Source organism: Xiphophorus hellerii, chromosome 20, assembly GCF_003331165.1.
Source record: "Xiphophorus hellerii strain 12219 chromosome 20, Xiphophorus_hellerii-4.1, whole genome shotgun sequence".
Lineage (NCBI taxonomy): Eukaryota > Metazoa > Chordata > Actinopteri > Cyprinodontiformes > Poeciliidae > Xiphophorus > Xiphophorus hellerii.
Genome location: NC_045691.1, coordinates 30644216 through 30667980, shown reverse-complemented (window position 1 = coordinate 30667980; position 23765 = coordinate 30644216). Strand labels below are relative to the sequence as shown.

General features: G+C 41.7%; 2 protein-coding genes across 5 annotated transcripts; one reads left to right on the top strand and one right to left on the bottom strand.

Annotated features, from left to right (window-relative positions):
- Positions 1–1543: 1543 nt before the first annotated feature.
- On the bottom strand, positions 1544–10746 carry barx1 (BARX homeobox 1). Of its 2 annotated transcripts, none has more exons than XM_032548607.1 (5): positions 9312–10746; positions 5338–6167; positions 4028–4319; positions 2705–2789; positions 1544–1991 (listed from the first exon to the last, which is right to left on the bottom strand). In XM_032548607.1, the coding sequence occupies exons 2-5, from the start codon at positions 5537–5539 to the stop codon at positions 1824–1826; spliced, it is 747 nt and encodes a 248-aa protein (XP_032404498.1). In that variant the 5' UTR covers positions 5540–6167; positions 9312–10746; the 3' UTR covers positions 1544–1823. The 2 variants fall into 2 exon arrangements, with proteins under 2 accessions (XP_032404498.1, XP_032404499.1); XM_032548608.1 differs by having other exon boundaries at positions 9593–10746.
- Positions 8839–23234, top strand: ptpdc1a (protein tyrosine phosphatase domain containing 1a). Of its 3 annotated transcripts, none has more exons than XM_032548587.1 (10): positions 8839–9039; positions 14349–14444; positions 17577–17748; positions 17836–17916; positions 18017–18135; positions 18920–19057; positions 19137–20200; positions 20393–20578; positions 21061–21171; positions 22185–23234. In XM_032548587.1, exons 2-10 carry the CDS (start codon positions 14357–14359, stop codon positions 22296–22298), a joined length of 2073 nt encoding a protein of 690 aa, XP_032404478.1. In that variant the 5' UTR covers positions 8839–9039; positions 14349–14356; the 3' UTR covers positions 22299–23234. The 3 variants fall into 3 exon arrangements, with proteins under 3 accessions (XP_032404478.1, XP_032404479.1, XP_032404480.1); XM_032548588.1 differs by having other exon boundaries at positions 13992–14444; XM_032548589.1 differs by lacking the exon at positions 8839–9039 and adding an exon at positions 14635–14691 and having other exon boundaries at positions 14335–14444.
- The last annotated feature ends 531 nt before the right edge of the window (positions 23235–23765 follow it).

Sequence of the window (23765 nt, the reverse complement as noted above, 5' to 3'; positions counted from 1 at the left end):
TTCAGAGCAGCCAGCTTTGCTGATAAGACAACTGCGTTTGAAATTTGTATTTAGCGGCGCTTTAGAAAGCGCAGGATCCGTCAGTTTTAGCTGATATCAGCCTATTTCTGTTTGTTTTTTTTTTTGTTTGTTTTTTTGGCGCATTATTTTTTTTTATATTATTATGCTGCCGCGTGGGTTTTTGGTTGAAAAGCATTATTGTTAAATAATGTCAGTTTTCTTAGTTGGGTAACAATTGGGCTCCGCCCTGCGGAGAGGGGGCCCACTCTCAGTCATATGTTCCAGTTTGAGCCGCAAACTGGGCGCAGTGGGATTATGATGACGTTTTCCTTCTTCAGCACACAATTAGAATTAGAATGAAGCTCATCTGGATCCAGCAGATCCTAATAGCTGTAGAGCTATTAGAACATGCAGAGTTAGAGTTTAACATCACGTTAAGAAAACCGATTGGATTCAATTTAAGATATTTTGAATGTTTTTTGTTTTTTTTTTCATTTGCCTTCCGAAGAGGCTTGTTTGTCTGATTAAAACAACCTTTTACGCATAACTTTAAAGCAAATATTTAACATATCAATTATTATTTCTGTAGTAATCGTTTTCTTCCTATCAGCCTGGTGTATCATCTTGTATTACTTTGTGTATCTGATCAAATGATCTGTTTCACTTTTTTGGCAGAAATAAAGATTGCAATGAAACAACAAACGTCTGTAAATTACAATTTACGGTAAAATACCGGCAGCTGTGGTTGCGAATTTTACCTTACAAATACGGTAAAAAAAACAACAAAAAAAACCCCCAAAAAAACAAACAACAATAAACAAACAAACCGTATGCGGTATTTTAACGTAAATTAGAGACATTTTTTTTACAGTGCGGAAAACATAAAATGTGTGGAACTATGTGTTTCACCTTTTTTTTTTTACTGAAAAAAAAATTCAAATGAATTCTTAAATATATTTATAATATCCAACATATAACGACTAACTTTAATTATCAGCTCTAACCTACTGAGACATGTAAAAACAATATTTTTTTTAAATATTAAAACATGTGACAGCTTCAGTTTTGAGTCTTCCTTTTTTTTCTCCAGTTTCTTAAGCTAATAAAGAAAAAAAATATTTCAGAAAAGTTTGAAAAAATCTGGTAACATGAAAACTCATTATAGGTTCCAACTAAAACAAAAAAAACCCCCAAAAAATGTTTTTTAAATGACCTATTAGTCTAACTGAACTCTTTATTTGTTTCCTGACCCTTTATCACAATCACTCCTCAGAACAGCTTATTTAATTACATCCAGCATAACATGAAGAGTGCTCGTTCAGTTGCCGGCCTGCTTTTTTTGCTGAGTGATTTAGGATTCTGCGGGGATTGGTCGGCTATTATCAACATTTTCCTGTCAAAGTAAAGCGGCGCGTGTTTTTCATTTCCACGTCTGAGGACATCTGACATTTTCTGGTCCACATAAACCCGACTGCTGGCTGGACTCCAGTCACACGACCCTCTGGTAACACGCACGTTGTTTGGAATGACATGGACGAAATCGTTACTGAAAATATATTTAATAATTAAACATAGCACAGTTACATAAAAAGGAATGCAAAACAGATGAGTAAAAGTGGGTCCTTAGAAGGTGAAAACAGACCTACTGCAAAGGTTTGAGTTCCTTCCTGAACAGCAGCAAGTTCATCATGAGGGAACGCAAAAAAAAAAAAAAAAAAAAAAAACCACACGGCTGCTTCCTGGAGCATATCAGGTCTCTTGGAAGCGTTCTCCTAAAGGAGCGCTGAGCGTCCCAGCGGTTCCACGAGTCCAGCTGAATTGCTTCACTCTTCCTGTGTGTTCTCGAAGTGAGAGCTTGACCCCTCGGACTGACGGTCGGCGTCGCCAGCAGGTCGTTCCTGCTCAGAGAGCTGCTCGCTGCTGGGGATGGAGTTCTTCTTTGGTCGGCCTTTTGGCTTGGTGGGGGACTCCAGCCCTCCTCCCTGTAGAACCTGCAGATGGGAAGAAGAAGAAGGAGAAGAAGAAGAAGGAGAAGAAAATCAGGTCTGTGTCGCTGTAAATGATCACCCACACTGCAAAAACACAAAATCTTACCAAGCATTTCTGGTGCAGTTTTTAGTGCAAATGTCTTAGAGCACTTGAAATAAGAACTAACTTATACGTACATTTTCAGCAAGATATAGAAGCTTGTTTTCAGTAAATAGTTTCTTAATATTGATTTTTTTTAAAGTATTAGCTCCATTAGCAGATTATTTCACTTATAACAAGACATTATTCCCTTGTTATAAGTGAAATATTCAGCCAGTGAAACTAGAACTTTTAAGTCAATATTACAGGATTATTGACTTTAATCAAGCCTCTAAATCTTGCTGAAAAGTTACTTATAAGTTAGTTTTGTCTTATTTCAAGCGTACTAAGATATTTGCGTACTAGAAACTAGAACAAAAATATTTGGTTAGATTTTTTAGTGTTTTTTGCAGCGCTAGATAGTTGCCATTTCAAGACTCTTGTATTTTCAATTTCCCCCCCCAAAAATCCTCAGTTCTCTGATATTTCATCAACCACAAAAAAACACACAGCTGCTGCTACCACTGATATGAGAATGGGAAATTTCAAGGTGAAACAGATTCCTGTGGTCAGGAATACAGAGCACCAATATCATCATCATTATCATCATCATCATCATCATCAGGGCACAACTTACAATTTTCTTCCATTTCATCCTCCTGTTCTGGTACCAGGTTTTCACTTGCAGCTGACTGAGGCCCAAAGACTCGGCCAAATCTATTCTGGAAGGAGCAAAACACACACGGACGCTTTTCAGTATTCAACATTTAACATATTAACACAACGTGTGCTGTAGAAATCAAGTAATGACATGAATATTTTAAGAGTTTTTTTCTGTATTTCTAAATGCTAAACCTGCAGATTCGGTGTAAACATGCAGCAGCAGCAGCTCAAACGTCAAGGCCTTCGTGTTTTCTTTTGCCCAGTTCGTTATAAGAGTTTACATTTTGCAATTAAAAACTGTACATAAAGTCAAACAATGTTCCTATTGTTACAAATCAAGCCTAACTAACTGCTAGAGGACGTTTTGGACGTAAAGACCTAAATATCTTAAGACAACACAGTTCAGTTCAATCAATCTAGCACAGGAGCAACTTCAGCGTTCCCCCTTTGGATTGGTTGTTTGTGTTTCTAAATGTTACACGGGAATAACATAAAACAGTAACAAATCCAGATTTAATCAAGCTAAAAGAGTGCAAAAAGAAATGAGAACACAAGACGTTATGTTACAAACACCCTGAGTCCGCGTGAAAACTGGCCTGTTTGGTCCAAATCCACCAAAAGTAAGTTTGATTTCAGCAGAGAGCCTCAGTTTACAAGAACGTAACATCTAGGAGAAATCTGTTATTTTACAAAGTTCTGGGTATTTTTATTACATGTCCATAAAAAGTCTTTAACTTTTTTTTAAAGACGATGTTTGCCTGTTTTATGATTAAGGTGGCCGTCTGTGGGCCAGTCTTGACACGAACCGAACGGTGGGTATGAATAAAGGAACCGGATCCTGAGCCCGAACCTCACATTTCAATTTTCTAATGAATTACTGACGAAAACATGTAAAACCCAGATTAATATCAATTTGCGCAAGGCCAGGTGTAAATATTAGGCTACACGTAAGTCATTTGTCATATTCAAATTGCTTTATTAAATAAAAATTGCACTTCATCTTTGACGCTTATTTTTTTCTCTTTTTTTATTTTTACTGCTGACTGCAGCAAAAAAAAAACATTTGGACGAGTTGGAAAAAGAGAGGAAAGGTAAAACAACAGCCGCTGTTTATAGCTAAGTCCAATAAAAAGTACTGGACTTGATTTATTTCAAGCTGAAAGTGCGGAGGTCTGATTAACTGCATGTTCTCTCTCTCTGTGTCTGTCTCTAGTTCCCCCACATGAAGATGAATACCGACCAAAATGTCTGAGCTGAAGCCTACCGGCTTTGGGTGAAAGCCCAGAAGTGGACGCACCTGTCCGGGGTGGAGAGGTACTTCTGCTTCTCGAAGCGCTTCTCCAGGCCCATCAGCTGCAGCTCGGTGAACACGGTGCGACTCCGCCGGCCCTTCTTGCTCTTCCCGCCGCCGTCGGCTCCGTGCTCCAGCTTCCCGCGCAGGTGCAGGTCAAGCGGCAGGTGGTGGCCGGCGGGTCCGACCTGCAGGCCCGGAGCGGCGGACAGAAGCGGGGAGCCGAGCGCGGAGCCCAGCGTGCAGGACAGCGGGGACAAAGGGAACTTGAGGAGGTTCGCCTGGTCGGCTTTTAGCACTGCGGCGGCGTGGGAGAGGAAACATTGAGGTCGAGTTTAAATAGCAGCTTCTTGAAGGTAAACTATAGTTCAACAGACGAGTTTTACAATGACGTCCCGTCGAAAGTGTAACTCAACAAACGGTCGTCCCTTCATCATGTATCGCTAGCTCTTACTGCCGCTAATGTTTAAACGGTGTTTTATCTTTTACTGACAAAGAAATGACAATTTAACCTTATTAATCCGCTTTGAATTGAGCTTATCAGAGACGTCAAGGAATCGCAGAACCTCAGAAACAGGGCAGATATCAAAACCTGCTTTTATGTTTCATCGCTTTGGTGGTTTCCAGAAAATAAAAGCACAGATTAGCAAAGTCAGCTCAAAATAGCAGCGAGCCCCAATTCATCCTGCACGCGCTCACAGCTGGACCGGAAACTTTAGCTGAAAAATAAAAGATAAAAACGAAGCTAAACATTCAAGCCGTCGTCACGTTGTTCGGACTAAATACTGGAGTAATTAATACGCATAAACACCGAGGAATTTAATATTATTTCTTTGAAAAAGCTAAACACTGTTTACACAATGATAACCCAAAATACGGGACCGTCGTAACTAAATAAGCCGCTACTCTGAAAGCTATTTAAGATAATCACAATTTTACAAAACTGAAAAATTATAATTGGCAACATTTGCATTTTACTCATTAAAACCTTCGGAATGTATGCATTATTTTTTTTAAAATCTAATTAGTTTTTGGAAATCGCAACTTTTTTTTTTCTTTTTACACAATTTTGCGTATTGATTTGACAGATAAAGAAGCTGGATTAAAGACAACAATCCAAATTTCTATCCGAATAACATCACACGGGATTAAGCTAAAACAATATAGGGGACAAAATCTCTAGTTGCTGATAAAGGATAACATTTGGAACATTGGTTAAAAATCTACAGGTCTAACTGAGTTTTTCTTTTTTTGTTGTTTTTTTTTTTAACCAGTCTACTTTGTGTAAGGCCGAGTTTATCTGTTCTCCATCTCACCCAGCTGACTGTGAAACGGCCGGGCGGACAGAAGAGCCTGCACCCCGAACTTGAGCAGCTCTCCGGCCGGCGCTGACGTTTTGTGCTCCGGGTGATCCGTCAGAATTTCCTCTATCATGAAACTCCTGTAGCGGTGAGTCCTGTGGTCCGGCTGGACGTCGGGCGGGTAGTAGTGGGCGCCCATGTCCAGCGGGTGCTGCATGCTTCGGCCCGTGCCTGTCGGCACTTAAAAAAATAAATAAATAAAAATAATTTAAAAAAAAAAAGCTCGGACACGGATGATCGCTCCCTCAGAGGCCCGAGTCACAAGTCATTTTTTCCTCCGCGGCATCGAGTCAGCAGCTCGGAGATGCCAAACACAGGCAGCCTAATCTCCAAAGTCCTTTGATGGAGATTTAATCTTCTTGTTTGTTTTTCCTCCCCCAGATGATTTTTATTTTTATTTTTCCTTTTGCGAAGGAATCTTACTGCCGATGGCGATCACTTGGCCTGAGTCCGGAACCTGTGCATGGCCTTGCTGGGGGGGTTGTTCCTGCGGACCGCGGAGCCCGGCACCTTGGTAGTGAGAGCGGGAATAAGCCTTTTGGAGTTAAGAGTTCCAGCGTGGCTCCACCCTCCTTCCCTCTCTCCCGCCCGGGATTTGCCCTTGCAGCTTTCTGCCTTTGTCGCAGCTAAACCTCCATGCAAAGGCACGCGTGTCCTGCGTGGACTTATTCAAAACAGAGGTAAATGAGGACTTGGAGCAAGGACACTTGAAGCAACTTCAACTAGGAACTCTTAGCCTGATGATGGTGATGGTGGTGAGCAGGCTGAGAATAGAGAAGCTGGTCCTAAAAGGATAAAATGATATATTTTACATATGAAAAATGTTTGAGTTGGTTTATTTCTTGCAGTGCAGCAGTCAGACTTAGTTGTGCGGTGTTAAAAATAAGCTCTTATTTAGCTTTTTGTTTTTTTTGTGGGTGTTTTTTTTTTTTACCTCATAGCCTGAGTACCTCAGCGGGTTTTTAATCCATCTTGAATCATTGCCCTGAAATTTCAGTAAGACTTGTAACTTACTTGAAGTTGACAATCAGATTAGCTACTTTTTTAATTTAGAAAACTCCCTTGTTGTATCAAGGCTTCTATAAGCAGAATAAAACACAAACTACACTAAGTTAGAAGACTGGAACATTGAAGAATGAAGGATAAAGGCCACCTAAGAAATCGAGGATGAAATAAGAAATTTTTGTACACTGCAAATTCAAAAATTTGATGGAAAACCCGTTAGTCACTCAATCAAAACGTATTCTCTGTATTAAATTAGCATTGGTCACAATAAACTAATATTTAAGTTATTAAATGGAGCCACCTATTGATACACATTCCCTAAGCTGAATCAATCAACTTACATTGCACAATAGATGTATGATACATTTTAAAAAGTGAGACATTAGAATCACAGAGATTATTCAGATAACATGATCATCTGAATAAAAGCAATTCATCAGAGTATTGGGTGTTAAAAAAAGTTACTGTTCCTGAAAACATATCCTGGACATATCAATAAATTATTAGGTATTTTAACATTTAATATTATTAATATTAGTCCATGCCGGGACGCACATTGCCTCAAAGGGGAAATAGACCATTTTCACAATTACATCACATACATTCCAATTCCCTATTCTTTCCTGTCTATCGCTTAGCAAAATGACAGCAGGTGTAGACGATGCTGTTTGTCCATTTCAGCTTGCAGAAAAGATTTTTAGATGCTGACATTTGGTAGAGTTGGAATATAAACAGGGCATCATTAAAATAATTGCCAAGATGTTTAAAATTCTTTTATAAAATATTACTACAACCACATCCTGTTTTCTGGACGTTAATGACTGGTAGTGGGGGAACAGTCCACAAGGGGGCAGTAAAGGATCTGCTACTTGCTGGGTCAGTGGTGATCCCAAGGTCTGCTGTGTTGTTGTTATAAAAGTGTTATCTAGTCTAAAACAGATGAGGCCCTACAGGCCATGGCAGCCATGTATAATGACTAAATGTATCTGGCATAATTGTCAGACAACTAAAGCAACAACAGAAGATACCAAATATCTTAAATCTTTAAAAAAAAAAAAAACATGTCTTCTTTTTTCAAAACTACTTGAACGTATCTGGTTTTTGAAGTGATCCTGAAGGCAACGTTTGTCACCAGTATTTATATTCAAGCTTTTCTGGATTAAGATTTCCAAGAAAAAGGCAACTTTATCAGATCAGAGAGGACAGCTTTGTTACTGGGAGCACTTTGGATGATGCTTTTTAAAAGATTTTGATAAGACTCCGAAGTATGGAGAGTAGATTTCCTTAAAAAGATCTGGAATACCAGTTTGTGTCGGTAGTACACAAATAAATATCCCTGGACCTTTTGTCCCAAATCCTCTGAGTAAGTAATTCCTTATCAAAAAAAAAAAAAAGTGAAATAAAGAAGAGACAGGTAATAAGCATTTACATTTAAAAGCAGGTAGATCACTGAGGAGATCAGATCCCAGGCTGATGATTCGTGCAGAGATATCTGATACATTGAGCGTGAGGTGGGTTTAGAATGATTTCTGATTCCTCCACTTGATTGTTGTAGGTAACATACCTCTAGAGAGTCACGTACAGAGCGCCGTTTCACTTTACAGAAGGTAAAGACAGTTTCTTATTATCTGGCTACTTAAGGTGCTTGTCTAACTTGATTTCTTTTGTGTGTAGGTTGGCCTGCTACTGTTTCAGTTCAGTTTTTGTTTTAGTTTAGAATTTCTTTTTTTTTTTTTGGATAGTTATTATTGACCAAAGTATTTTCTTTTCTTCTTTTTTTTGGTTTTGTTGAAGGAAGGGGAGTTTTTATTGTCTAGCCCCCTGGCTTGTTTTAAACAAAAAAGGACCTATGCTGTCCCTGCATAGTTTTATTTAGCTTGAGGAGACTAGTGGAAGGAGAGTTTTTCTTTTCTTTGCTGTATTCACCAGGGATTTTTGTGTGAGTGTGTTTTTGTTGGGGAACACAGGTGCATTTAGTTATTTGTGTTTTCCTTATTATTATTCCTCCCCCAAGCAGTCTAACTTTATTTAATTGGGTTTTAACCATGTCTCTCAGCTATACGGTTTCCAGGGCCAGCATAGACTCCTACTTTTAGTGTGGTCATTTTTATACAATAAAATAAACTGACCATTTTTGTCCATAGGCATTTATGACTTCAATAAACTGTATTTAATTTGCAACAGTGCCTCTGGTAATTTTTACAAACTTATCTGTGATCTGGTAAAAAGACGATTTAAGGTTGTCAACACATAACAAAAACTGTACCAAAGGTCACAGACAGACAGACAGACAGACAGACAGACAGACAGACAGACAGACAGACAGACAGATAGATAGACAGATAGATAGATAGATAGATAGATAGATAGATAGATAGATAGATAGATAGATAGATAGATAGATAGATAGATAGATAGATAGATAGATAGATAGATAGATAGATAGACTGCTGAGCTGAGACCGAGATCACGTGGTGCCTCTGGGCCGTTGCTGGTTGCTAGGTAGGCTAGTTAGCTCGCTGACCAAATGATGTGGCCGCCAGGACGGAGCGCTTTGCGACCTGCCAGCGTTAACATAACGGCGGCTTCGGGGAGATGACGAGACTGTCAGACACTGTAAAAACGTCCCCGCTCAAGGACGACAGGAAAACGGTAATTCTGTCTCTTTTTTTCTTGGTATCCTATTGGTTAGCCCGCGCCTGGGCTTTTAAAGTACAGTAAGCTAATTAGCTAACGCTAAGTCTTCAGCTTGCAGCATCAGCACCAGGACACAAACGGAGCTGCTGCCGCAGCACTGTCACGAAGATGTGTTAAAAAAAAATGCCACCGAGTAAAGACTGTGCGTCAGTCATCTGTAGGGTCATTACACGGTGTTGTTAGAAGCTGGTAAAAACAGCACCGTGGGTCCGGACAGGTTTACTGACCGAGTCGGTGACAGCCCAGGACGCTCATCAGTGGTTTCCTCTGAGCTGTACTGCATATCTTGCTGACTCCGCGTTCATTTATTTCAGTAGTTGAGTTCAAAAAGTGAAACTCATATTCTAAGTATTATTTACAAGCAGAGTGATATATTTCAAAGATTGATTTCTGTTGCTTTTGGAGATTGTAGCTAATGAAAACCCAAAAGATATAGTATCTGCTCTCAGTCCGGGCTTCTTTTCTATAATTTACTGCATCAGTGCAGCGTGGCTCGGAGGAGATCTACCTGTGGTTCTGCTGAGGTGTTCCAGAAGTCCAGGTTGTATTGTTGGCCCCCCATCAGGTATTAGAACCTGGAAACAAATAGCGTATCTCTATGAAGGTTGTCAGCAAAGAGAACCTGAAGTGCCCTAATATGTCCTAGTAGCAGTTACTCTGACTTTGAAATAGGGTTGAAATTGTAGTTTTCTGGCCAATTACCGATCTTTAAAAAGCCTGACCTGCTGATTCCAATTTTTTTGTTTGTTTGAAATGTCACTAAATATAGCAAGAAAGTCACTGGGTCGGCTGTAGTGGGGTGAAATTGCGAACGTACAGACGTGACCTGGTGGGCCGGTTTATCAGTCAAACCCCTCTCACGAGAGAGTAGGAGAGGACAGTGGTTAATTTGTAGGCCTTTGCCAAAGTAGATGAGATCGGGGGATAAGATCGGCTTCACATGTAAGTATCGGCTGATCACCAATCTCACAAAATTAAGGCTAAATCGGCTGGTCAATAAATCGGAGGCAAGGTCATCACTCCCCGGTGGACAGCGGATCCAGCAAGGCGACCACATAACTGCTCCTTGTGTCGTCAGAGGAAATCCCACAAAGAGCAAATTTGGTGGACAAACCATGAAGGTGCATTATGCAGCCAAATATCTGGGATCTTAACAGCCCCAGAAAAAGAAACCAGGGACACCAGCAGAGGTTCCCCAGTAGCAGGCGTGCCCTGAGAGGAGCTGGTTTTACCATTAAACCTCGACCTGTTTGCCTTCGGGTCACCAAATGTGGAGGAGTGAGAAGGATGACACAGGAGGTAGGTCTGATCATCTCGCTTACTGGACTCCAACTGACCCTCACAGAATAATGGTACGCAGAATAACATAAAGGAAAGGTGGTTCGCCCAGGCCGCCAAAGAGGCTAGAACCGCCTCTGGCCATTGAGACTCAAATCTATTGGTGAAGCTGTTGTCGAAACAAGAAAACTTGCCCCGAGAGGATACAAGGGTTGACGCAATTAAAAATCCCATAATGAAAATGACGGGACTTGACGACCAGCTCTCCATCCTCGTCAAAGACGAGAGCGTTTCTCGGCTCGTTACCCACTGGGAGCTGCTTTTTATCATACTGAGCCAATGCTCCTTTTCTATCCTATGTGTGTCTTCCAGATCAGTAAGATTCAATTGCCAAATGCATTCATACTGTTCCACGTCGTTGTGCAGACACTTTTCTCTGCCCAAGTCCTTTGTTGTCTGATCAGGTGCCCCTCCAGACACACTAGCATAAATTAAACATGGTGAGAGAAACATCATCTCGTTGGGCATATTTCTTTCGTAGCACTCACCGGGAATGACTCTCACATGCCGCGCTCATTAGGAGCGTGGCAGGAAACTCTCAGCTTTCGCACCATCTCTCCTAAGTCCTCCCGGTGGACATGAGGGTGTGGAGCAACAATGAATGTGAGCAGCGCCGTGGTTGCCATGTCCCCTACTAACAGTACTGTAGAAATTAATTGTTGCTGCATTGACTAAGTTCAGCGTTTTTAATCTGCTGCTCGCGTGTCACGTTTGTGAGGAAGAAGAGCTTAATTGTCATCAGGAGCTCCACGTGAACAACACCAGGTGATGTCAGGACCCTTCTGACCCATCGGAAACACCTCAGCCAGTCTTAGATCAGCCCTCGGTGCCATATCAGTTTTTAAGGGGAAGTGTGGATTACATCTTGAAAGAGAAAAAAAAAGCGGAAAAATCCCCTCTCCAGGTTCTAACTTTACATGGTTTATTATTTATAGAGTTCAGGAGCGTAACTCCGCGTACAGGTAGTGATGTAACGCCAGCTGGATCTGAGGTTGGTAAAGATAGCTTTCAGTAGGAGTCCATCACCTCTTCACTATATAAAATGGTTAAAGCGGCAGACAAAATGTTCTGTTCATCTTGCTAACATCTATATAAGTTTCTGTAGCAATATTTAGTCCTCTTTATAGAACTTGTTAGAACTGCGGTTGATTATGTTCATTCTAGCTTTTATTCCGATCTCTGCTGCGGACTGATGTCATCTTAAATACATTATTCAACCTCAGTTGTCAGTAGAGCCACTCAGATTTATTAGTCACATAGCTGGTTGAGTTCTTATCCAAGTGTATTCACCTGGTTAATGAGCCTAATCATACATATCACGGTCTATGTGATGAGATAAAGCTCAAATATATTGAAATAGATCTTTTAGGTCATATTGCACAGTCCTACCTTGAACAGCATTTAAAGCTCCTGCCTTTAGTTAAGGTCAGAGGTCATGATTCAAGTATTTTTGGTCTAATTTCTAGGACAAATATCTCAGTACACTTGAAATAAGACAAACTAACTTACAAGTAACTTTCCAGGAAGATAAAGAAGCTCGTTTTAAGTTATTCCTTAATATTGATGGAAAAAGTACTTGTTCTATAGGCAGATTATTTTACTTATAACATGGAAAAATGTACTGTTAAGTGAAATAATCTGCCAATGGAATTAGTACTTTTTCATGAATATTAAGGAACAAGCTTCTATATCTTTCTGAAAAGTTACTTGTAAGTTAGTTTTGTCTTATTTCAAGAATACGAAGATATTTACACTAAAAACTAGATCTAGGGCTGTTGTAAACAAATATTTTTGTAATCGAGTAATCTATCAATTATTCTTACGATTAATCAAGTAATCGGATAAAAAAAAATAGCAAAAATAAAACATTGGTAAATCTAACGGCAGTATTACTATCACATATCAACATCAGTCCAATTTTTCACATTTGAGCTTCCCTAACAATAACTTTTCTGTAGTTTGGAAAGTGAACCTGTAACAATAATAGCTCGCTTTCTAAGATAACCAGAAGAAAAGTTGTACAAGAATCTGAAGAAATGTCTATACTCTAGCTTTTCATTTATGTATTCATCTTCAGTCAATTTATTAGATGAACTCTCACCGTGCCCAGACATTTATTTGTTGAGACCGGGATGATATGAAATAAATTTTCCGGTTCATCCGTAAAGCTACACTTACGTTAATCATCTAATGCGCAGCCGCCCGCAGTGTTCAGTCTATCCGCTCAGCTGTATAGATACACCTGCAGCGCTCTTCCCCGCCGCTCGCTCTGAACCGCCACCAGGCAGCAGCTCCGGGAGGAGAAAAGCTGCCGTACTGCAAGCATCGCTCCCGTCATTTTAAGAATGCTTATTGGTCCCCCCAAAAAACGACAAAGACCCGGACATTATCATGAATCAATAAAATCCTCCCAGGCCGAACTTGAAAACTGGACGTTATGCTGCTTACAGTTAGCTTTCGTCAGCATCTCAGGCGGAAGTCAGAGCGCTTTGCAAAGCAAGTAATAATAACCCGGCCGGAACACGGTGCGCTAAATCATAAAATAGAAATTAACGAATCTTCGAGGCAGATACATTTTCCTCAAGGAATTTTAATAATCGAGCTACTCAAATCACTCGAGGAATCGTTTAAGCCCTAACTAGATCGGAAATATTTGGTAAGATTTTGTGTTTTTGCAGGACTGTTTTCATTTTCTAGGACAGGAGTCTTCAAATCCAGCCCTTGAGGGCCTGTACTGCAGGTACTGCCTCGTGGTTCAACACACCCCAACCAAATGACTGAACGACCTCCTCAGTTTGGAGTGAAGTTCTCCAGAGTCTTGCTGATGATCTCATTACATGACTTGGGTACTCTGAGGCAAAGATGCTTCTAAAACCTGCAGCACAGCGGCCCTGGAGGCCTGGATTTAATGATCCCTGATCTCAGCAGATCTTCAGTTGGCTCATCCTCCAGTTACAGGTGGACTTTATTTAATAATCAGGTGAAGGTAATTGGCTGTACTAGATATCATTCATCATGCGCAGTCAACAATTTTAGAATTAAAACATACTGAGGTTGTTTTGTGCATTGTTCAAGGGGTGTGAATACGCTGCACATCTATCCTGCCACTGTGCTGTTTGACTAAACTCGTCTCATCGACTGAATCAAAGAGGAAAGAGCTGGCAGAGGTCAAGGAAATGTTTGTTATTCCCAACAGTCCAGCTCCATCCTTAACGGATCAGTGGATCCGACAGGTGCTGAATTTCACTCATGCAACACTGAACATGCAGAGCCCTGATTGGAGTTTCACAGTATCATACGAAACATCTGTTCCCTCAAGCCAAACTGACGTCTAGAAACCTAGTAGTGACCAAACCTTTCCTACGGGAGTCAATGAATCTGTAGTGTGAGCACAGAAGTCCTGCTTGCTTGAAGCGCTGCTACAGCAAGTGGATGTGCTCAACTGAATAATTGATTAGAGCGCCATCAGCCTTGTAGAGGAGAATCGATTCCCATCATCACGCTGGAGTTGCAAATCAGTGAAGGGAGGTTAAAACCAAGAGAGATCTCATGTCTGTGCTTTGCTGCAGGTGCTAACATCAGCCCAGAGTGGAGCTGAGGACATGAGACCCCAGAGCAAACATGGAGGCAGGCAGGTGGTGCATTCCATGGCAACACTTGTTGGTACTTCAGCTGCTCCCAGCGGTGCTGATGCCACGCCCAGCTGCTCCCTGTGCTTCTGTGGTCCGCCTGACATGTGTCTCTCCCTCTCTCCCCTGAGGTGTCCTGCCAGGCAACGCTGCTTACGCCTATTGCAGCTCCGACACGCGAGCGCCCAGTAACCGTCTGCGTAATTGGCATAGCCGGAGCTCCTGCCTGTTTGCTGCGTGGCTGTTCCGTTTTGTGTTTTTCCACCTGCTGACACACCGTTTGTTCTCGTGTTTCAGCCCCGGTCATGGCAGCAGGTGTCAGCATACTGAGCGACCTGCCCCACTCCGTCAGGGCTCCCCGTACAGAGGAGGTCGGCGCAGAGATGGAGGCAGGTAGGGAAAACTCTGCAGCACAATCAACAACACATGCATACTCTGCTGCTTTTGCTCTAGGCAGGACCATAAACCTACAGTCATGCCTCTGTATCTTGTTAAATTAGAGATTCTTTACAGGTTTGCTCTCACTTTGAGGCGGGATCTCTGTGTAACTCAGAAATGTGACGCATCCTGTTTCCTCTTGCAGATAATACACCTGATTGGATGTCACATGTGAGAAACTGATTGATTTATTGTAGATTTGGTGAGTTTCAGGTCTTTGTTTTTAGGTGACGTGATGTGCACTGCATGAATAAAGTGAACTGAATGAAATCGAATTCTTAAATAGTTATTTATACTTATTCTGGTAATTGAAAAAATAATAAAGTGTGTTCTTGGTAAGAATGTTTTAGAATAATAACAGTTTCAAGTTTTACTGGGCAGTGATCTCAACAACAGCACAGAGTTAAGTGTAAAATAATTGCAAATATAAAAAGATACAAAAATAAACACTATTGTATGCTTAAGCCGGACAATAGCATACAGTAAACCTTCGTTTATCGTGGGGGTTACGTTCCAAAAATAACCTGCGATAATTTTAATTTTTTACAATTATTATACAGTACTATAGAACAAAACCAAAGACCAAAATCTGTTTTCAGGCCCAAGCATTTGTTTTAAGAAATTAAAATAGAAAAGTTTTCTTACAAATAACTGACAGTTTTTAGAAATACTGTAAAATAATAATTTTAATAATCAACCAACGAGGTTGGGCACATTGTGACTCGCGTATTTTACAGTTCTTCTGACTGGGCTTCTCTGTGCTGACTCCATCTGCTGTAGAGTCTTTTTCTACTGAAGGCCGTGGTGCAGGTGTCTTGTTCTGAGAGAAGAACATAGTTATGGGTAGTTGTTGGCGCTCTCTTTTTTTTCTACTGAGCAAGAAGATTCTTCTAAACCAGTGGTTCCCAAAGTTGGTCCTCGAGGGTCGGCATCCTGCATGTTTTAGTTCTCTAACTGGTAGTACCAACAACCTTTTCAGCATGTCAACATTCTTCTTAGGCCTTCTAACAAGCCATCATTTGATCCAGGTGCCTTATGCCAGGTGCGTTATGCACCCCTGTTCTAAACAGACATCCCACCTTCGATTATATTAGCGAACTGTGATGAATGACACAGGAGAGGGTCTCGTTCTTGTGCTGCTCGCTGACGTTTTTGCAAACATGTAAATTTGCCAAGCCGAACACATTCTGTACTGGACAGTAAGGACATTGATTGACAGCCAATCAGGACGCAGAACACAATGCGTGTTAATACAGTGTAAAGCCAGAAACATCTGCGAAACCGAGAGGCCGCGAAAGGTCAAGTGCATTATAGTGAGTAGGCCTGTCGCCATAAACGATAAATCGATTAATCGTACGATAAATTAAAACTATCGACGTCATTTTAATTATCGGCATTATCGTCTCTTCCGGCCTTTTTCTCTTTCTGTTAATGACACTGAATGAAAAAAAGGCTCAACTCCTGTGCTCTCCACTGACTCCTCCCTTCCTCATTTCCTCAGTGTAAAGCCCAGCGCACACGACACGATCTTAGAGCTGTCCGCCGATTGTCGGCCCATTTTCAAAACCTGAGACCACACACTAGCCGACAGAAATCCTAGGTATAACGGTTCGATCAGGTTCGTTCCTGCCGTGTGGTGTCCAACAATGGGCACAAAATAATGGCTGCAAGTCCAGTGAACTAATTTTAAAACCAGGCTTTAATCAATGCTTTACTACAATCTACCTGCAATGCATGTGGCTAGTGTCAGCGTAAAGTCCTGACTGAATGAAAATCATTATAACCTATTTACGTCACGTTAACGAAGAACAGCTGAAAAGTTACCAGGTTTATCAACTGCGGTACCAATTTCGCTCCAACTCCTCCCCTTGTCATTTCTATATTCTTTGCACGTTGAATAAACATTAATGTTGTTTCCACATATCATCTCCAATGTCCGCTGGACTTCGGGTTGCGCCGTGTCAGCTGTTTGGGATTCCCCGACGTAATTTCCCCTCAGAAAACACGGAGGAGAATCCGCGCTTTCTGATTGGCTGCCTGTCACATTCAACAGGCTGCGTTAAGATCCCAGTCGGGGAAAAACCCCTGATTTAGATCGGAGCGGCAACGATGATCTACCGTAACACACCACACAATCTTAGAAAGACCAACGATCTAAGATTGTTGTAAAGGGAAAAATAGGAGCAAAAAATCATGTAGTGTGAATTATTGCATCAGGTAGTCGATGTGCCCATTTTCTCTATTTAAATCTAATTATTACTGAAGGGCAACATAGTATACAGACTTCATAATCTGCACTCTTTTGGTTGAATGCAGTATTTATTTCCACTTTTACTTTATGTTGTTTAGTGTTTTTTTTCAAGTGCGTTTTTTGTTAATGGAGACCATTTTATTTTTGTTTTTGGTTGTTTTGTTTATTTTGTTTATTAGTTCCAGTGTTAAATATTCTTTTGAAAATAAAGTGTATCTATCTTTGGCAAGAAATCGCATGGATTATTATGTCATTTCCATTAAATCAGTGTAAAAAGGTCTTCAAACAATATTATCGTTTATCGCAATAATTTTTGAGACAATTAATCGCTCAGCAAAATTTGCTATCGTGACAGGCCTAATAGTGAGGGTTCATTGTATTGCTGATTTCATGCCACGATAATGACCTTGAACCCCAATTATTCCAGTTTGATTGGGCTCAATTTCTTGGACATTCTCCTGCTAGCCCTTCTCGAGTCTTGAGGAAGCACAGCAGCCACAAACCATCACACTGCCACCACCGTGTTTGACTGTTAACTCTACGCACAGAGCTGCTAACTCTGCAGTGTCTGTTAGCCCAGAAAGCCTGTGATACCTGAACCAGTTCAGTTCATGTTTCAGAACTGAGAACAGCCTTTCTGAAATGATTGAAATCATTTCTAGCAGATTTAGGAACTGTTGCACTTTTTTTATGCTAAATGCCCCAGCTCTGCTCTGGAGCTCCTGCTCTCCTCTCTGATGGTTGCTGCTGGCCTCTTCCAGCTTAATAAAACACTTCTCACCTCATTTATACTTCTGATCATTATTTTTATACGCTGTGGACATTTTTTTTCCCAGCCAATGCAAGAGTCCCCACAGCAAAGTACACCAAGATGGGGGAAACACTGAGACACGTCATCCCTGGTCACGTGCAGTGCTCCATGGCCTGTGGAGGGAAAGCTTGTAAATACGAGAACCCGTCTCGCTGGAGCGATGAGGAGCAAGCTATTAAAGGACTCTACTCATCTTGGTGTGTCTACAGGTCTTTCTAAGCTGGTAGCTGATTGGTCCATCCTGTTTTTTCCTCCTCATACATTGTCTAATTTCCCATTTACAGGATCACTGACAACTTGCTAGCTATGGCAAGGCCTTCCTCTGAAGCCATAGAGAAATATAATATAATCCAGCAGTTTCAAAGGTACTGTATTATTCTGGAGCTTGCTTTTTTTTATTATTTTTTTAGCTTTGGTTATGTTTCCATTCCTTTACCCTGTTGACGTGTGTAATGCTGTCCTCAGGTGTGGTGTGAAGACTGTTATTAACCTGCAGAGACCTGGAGAGCACGCCAGCTGCGGCTTCCCGCTGGAGCCGGAGAGCGGCTTCACCTATCGGCCCGAAACTTTCATGGAGGCAGGAAGTGAGTTCCACATCAAGCAGCACCGTACTGGTGAAAGCAAAGGCTGTATTTTCTGTAAAACAAATTGCTCATCATACACGTTCAGACCTGTTAGTACTGTTAAAACTGGATCATGGTGAGGGCATTGACCATCTAGCCAACTATTTGAGGTTTTTCTCATTTTGTTGCCTGACTTTTTAGGGTCCGCCACAAGTCATTTCGTTCCGACCGTGTGTCAGTTTGTACCTTCCAGCTAGGCGCTTCCTGTCTGCTTCAACAACCAAGCATGTAAAATAATGTTCAAAGGAGTATGTTAACCTGTTGTATATATGGATGGATGTTGATGTTTCATTGTTTGTTTTTTGGTTGGTTGAGCTTGAAATTGCCAAAATCCCATGAAGCCTTCTGTGTGCTGTTCTTGAGCTAATCTAAAGGCCACATGAAGTTTGTACCTCTGCCAATTCCAGCCGTCTGCTACCATGGTTGCCAAACATTGGCACAAAGGACGGAACAACACCTATCGGTCAAACTCTTTTGTATGTTCTGCAGTGTTGGAACACTGGTTTATTTTTTGTAGTTGTCTCAATAAAGTAGCTGTACAGGGTGGGGACGATGTTGCCAGGCAACATGGTAACTTTTATTGAAGCATTGTCTGTTCATCTCTTCCTGGGTGAAAAAAACATTTAAACAATAGATGTTGACAATGAGAGGAACAGAAGTGGATCATGTATGAAGTGCCAAAATGATCAGATCACATGAGGCACACAATGAGCCATTTGTTATTTGTTGTTTGACTTTCTTTCAGTATATTATTACAACTTTGGATGGAAAGACTACGGTGTAGCATCATTGACAACAGTGCTTGATATGGTGAAAGTTATGTCGTTCGCAGTTCAAGAAGGAAAAATAGCCATCCACTGCCATGCTGGTCTCGGAAGAACAGGTTTGTATGTCAGACCCCTCTTCAGAATGGCAGAGATTCTCACTTTTTCTTCTAAAAGTTTGAATTTCCTTCCACTCAGGTGTGTTATTGGCATGTTATTTGGTTTTCACCACCCGGATGAACGGTGATCAAGCCATCCTGTTTGTTCGAGCCAAAAGGCCCAACTCCATCCAGACCAGAGGCCAGCTGCTGTGTGTCAGGGAGTTTGCCCAGTTCCTGGTTCCTCTGCGAAGTGTGTTCTCATGCACTGAACCCAAAGCAAGTGCCGTCACCTTGTCCCAGTACCTTACCCGGCAGCGTCACCTACTGCATGGCTACGAGGCCCGGGAGATGAAGAACGTGCCAAAGATTGTTCAGCTGGTGTGCAGGCTGCTGGTGGACATTTCGGCCAACAGACAGGTGGTGATCGAAGAGGAGTGGCTGCAGATGCCCGACCTCACCGCCGAGGTGGAGAAGACCGTGTCCCAGCAGGCCCTTCAGCAGCTGGGGAAGGAAATGATGGGGAAAGGGATTCCGCTCCTGCCTTGTTCGTCAGACATGCTCAGCCCTCCACCACAGCCGAGCAGAACCTCAGGGGATCAACCACTCGCCAGTGACAATGAGTTGGACCCACTATGGCGACAACAGAACCTAGGAAGTCCTCAAAGATTTCTGTCTAACAACCGGAGTCTCAGCGACTCTTTGCTCCACAAGCTTGGACTGTACCAGGAGCGCGTAGAAAATTTTAGTAAACCAATCAGCTGCTGGACGAGACTTTGTTCGTCTCACGGCAACCTAAAGACCTGCAACCAGTCCGGCTGCTGTTACCCCTGTACGCAAGACACGAACTCTCACACAAGAGCCAAACAAGACCTGGGCATGTGTGTTTTACATAACAGGCATCGCAGTTTAAGCTCTCATTTGTCAGAGCTTGGAAAGAAATCCTGCTTTGATGCCACGCTGCCACCTTTTCCACTCCAGAGCAGCTTAGTTTCCAGTGTGTTGTGTGTGGATGGAGGAGCTGACCCAGGCGATGCCCCAGAAGCCCCTCACATCAGCCTCCAGTCTGAACTCTCCCAAGATAACAGACGTCTGATGGTGGCCAAAGCTCTGGCCACAGACCTGGTCGACAAGGAGGTCTCCTCCAACGTTTTAATGTGGCAGGTAAAATCTTTTCTTATTCTGCCCAATGCAAATGGCAGTCCAGGCTCAGTGAAGCCTTTAACAACTAAATCCAGATTTGTCTTGGTGGACTGTCTGACAGAGTGAACCTGCAGCAGTTCTTTCATAGTTCAGTCAGTCAGCCACTTCCTGTGTTTCAGTAAATTGATCCTCAGTGTTTCTTGTTGCGTACAGACAGAGCTGAACTCCAGAGAGGGAACTTGGGAGAGGCTGTGTAATGAAAGAGACCCGGTGGTCCTCTCCAGCCTGATGTGGTCATGGCTGGAGCAACTCAAGGATCCAGTCATCAGCCATGACGATGTTCTATCCCTCACTGAGAAGAATGTAAACCCACTGACTGCAATCAACTCTCTGGAAAAGGTAGCTGCGTCAGCACGTCTGTCTGATGCTCACAAAATCATTTGAACTGCTTAATTTAAACATCTTCAGTGTCCTCAAACACGTTTTCTCACAAACTTTGCGGTAAGAAAAACAACCTTTTTTTAAAAAAACAATTTTTAGCAGTAAAAAAACTGGTTAGAAATAGTTTTCTACAAAATTTTACAGTAATAAATACCATAAAACCAGGTGTTGATGCAACGTCCTTTGATGTTATTGCTAATGGACTATTTTACATACTATGCAGTCATGTGGAGGAGTTACACAGTAGAGTATTTCAGGGTGTTATCTTCTCACCTTTAAGAACCCCATACACCAGATCGTTTTTTTTTTCAGGATGTCCTCAAACAGAAATATTTTGAGGACAAAAGTATCTTTCAAGTATGCATCTTCAGAGTATGTGAGAATGCATGCTTTCTTCCAAGTTACCAAGTCTGACTAACTTGCTGTAATTCAACCTCCAGGGTCACAGGCTCACGTTGCTGTGCATCCTCGAGTGTGCTGCTCATCTCCTGCCTGTGCCTGAAGATGTGCTGACGTGTTTCCTCAACAAGACAATCAAAGTGTTCACCAGGGTAAGTGTTAACACTAGGCGCTTTTCCACTAGCCCGCCTCTAACCGGTTCGGTCCCGGTCCACCCCTGTCAAGATCCATTAGCATATCAGCAGCGGCTCTGCCCGGCTGTTGTCAGATTTTCGTACCTACTTTCAGGGTAGAACTAGCCGGGCCGAGCCAGATACGGCACCAAATCGTTTTGGTGCCGTATCGTTTTGGCACCAAAACGATACGGCACCAAATTGGCAAGAATTTACCAATTAACTTTGGTCGAGTTTCTAGTGCAAATATCTTAGTACACTTGAAATAAGACAAAAGTAACTTATAAGTAACTTTTCAGCAAGATGAAGAAGCTTGTTTCAGGTCAGTAGTTCCTTAATATTGATGAAAAAGTTCCAGTTCCATTGGCAGATTATTTCACTTAAAACAAGACATTTTCCCCATGTTATAAGTGAAATTTGAAGCTGCGGTCAGCTTTCTGTCTGATCTGCAGTTTTGCGCCGTCAACGTGAAACACTAGAACTACATAACATTTTGGATAAAAAAAAAAAAAGTTCATGCTTGACTATTAATTTACATGTTTTGACTTCATTACCTAAATCCAAAAGGTTGCACTTTAAAAAAAATTTAATTAAGTGCCAGAATGTGATATTTGTGTGTATCGTGGAATAACCAGCTGATCTGAGTCTTTATCATTGTGTTTGGGCAAGCAATGAAGTTCTGTAAGACTAAATGAAATATCTGGGTTCATTTGGGTCCATTAGAATGAGAACCTGAAGGTTCTCCATTACTGGGCGTCACTGCGAACATCAGGGAGAGTTGACCGCCGCCGCTGCTCGCTCACAGCCCAACCACAATACTGAGGAACAAAGTGTATAACGGAGAAGCTCACTACCCGGTGCAGGACTGAACCGAGCCGAACCGGACCGCACATTAACCGGTTAGAGTGAGACCTGCTAGTGGAAAGGCGCCTACTGTGTACCCCAACATTTGAAGATGTGAACTCCTAAGACATTTGTTTTGCTCTCACCAGACTGATCCAGCCTCAGAAGAGAATGAGTCACTGTACAAAACACTGAAAGCAATCCTGACTCCCCTTCTTTACGAGCTGCATTCCAAAGCTGTGGATGTGACCAAAGACTCCTGATCAGCTTCAGCTTCGTTTCTCCAGACAGGGTTCCATGCTCGTGTCATTAGCCAGCGCCTTGCACCATGTACTTTGGACTTTACCGGCCTGTAAAGTTTGAAGCGTTTTCACTGAGGAGTGTATCGATATGTAGATGATGACTACTGCCATTGTTGATGTTAACGTGCCACTGTGCTCAGCTTGAAACATTTGTCTGCGACTTCTTTTACGCCGTTTATGACAGACTACGTTCTTGTAGTGTCTGACTTTTATCTGCCTGTAAGAAGACTAAGAAAAACGTTTCTTTTTTCTGCTAACAAATTCAAATTCAAGAATACTTTATTGATCCTAAAGGGAAATTAAATTAATAAGTAATGATATTTAAGTGTAAGACAAATCCAAAGATGTTTTACGATATACAGATGGTGTACTATTACTTATTTATTCCGATTTTTAAAAAAAAATTTAAACAGCTGAACTAGAGTTCAGCTAAAGCTTAGCGAGTAATAAGATTACTTTACTTGATATAGAGTATCAAGCCAGATAAGAAACTTTGACTATGTGTTGGCAATTCATGTTCAACTGACCACTGTGCTTTTTGTTAATCTGTGCAACTTGATGTCCTTAATGTTATTTACAACATAAAACCTCTCATTGTAATGTTCTGCTGATGCAGAACTACCTCCTTCGGCTGGATCCTTTACCATGGTTTGTGCATGCGTGTGTGTGTGTGTGTGTTTGAAAGTGGGCGAGCTGCGATAAGTCTGAATACTGCCTCTCACCTTATGTGTCTCATGTGTGGATGTATTGTTGCTTTGACCTGCTAACATGCTGAACGTGGAGCGCTGATGGAAGACCTGACACGTTTCACTGTGGGGTTTGTTTTCGGTGTCCAATAATTTTGGCATACTATCTAAAGGTTGCTTCATACAGAAATAAATGCCTGAGTAATTGCAAGTTGTGCGGACTAATTATTCCTAAGCATTAGTTCAGCTGAAAGGTGAAAAGAAAACAGTTACATAATGAGCTGCCCATTTCCTGTAGCGGCCGGAGGTCCTTAGGTCAAGGCGTCGAGGCGTTGGTGTCCTTCAACTTTGACATGAGTCCCTGGTCCAACAGACCTGAATCAGCTCCTCAGTAGGAGGTCAAGTTCCCCAGAGTCACAGTGCTTTCTGCTAGTTACCTGATTATTTGACTCTTGAAGATGAGGAGCAGGACACCGGCTCTTTCCCACCGTCTTATGTATTAGTAAATTCCCGTAAATTTGTATTATAATATTATATATATATTAAAAAAAAAAATTTCTGTGCCTCTCTAAACTGAATTCTGTCATTAGTCTCGCGAGAACTGCCACAGAGGGTGCTGCAGGTGCCGACAGCGGGAACAAACCAGGTGTTGAACCAAAAGGTCATGGCGTGCCACAAGCTGAGTGAAGCATCACCATCTGAGTAAAGATGGGGTGTATATATATATGTGGATATGTATATG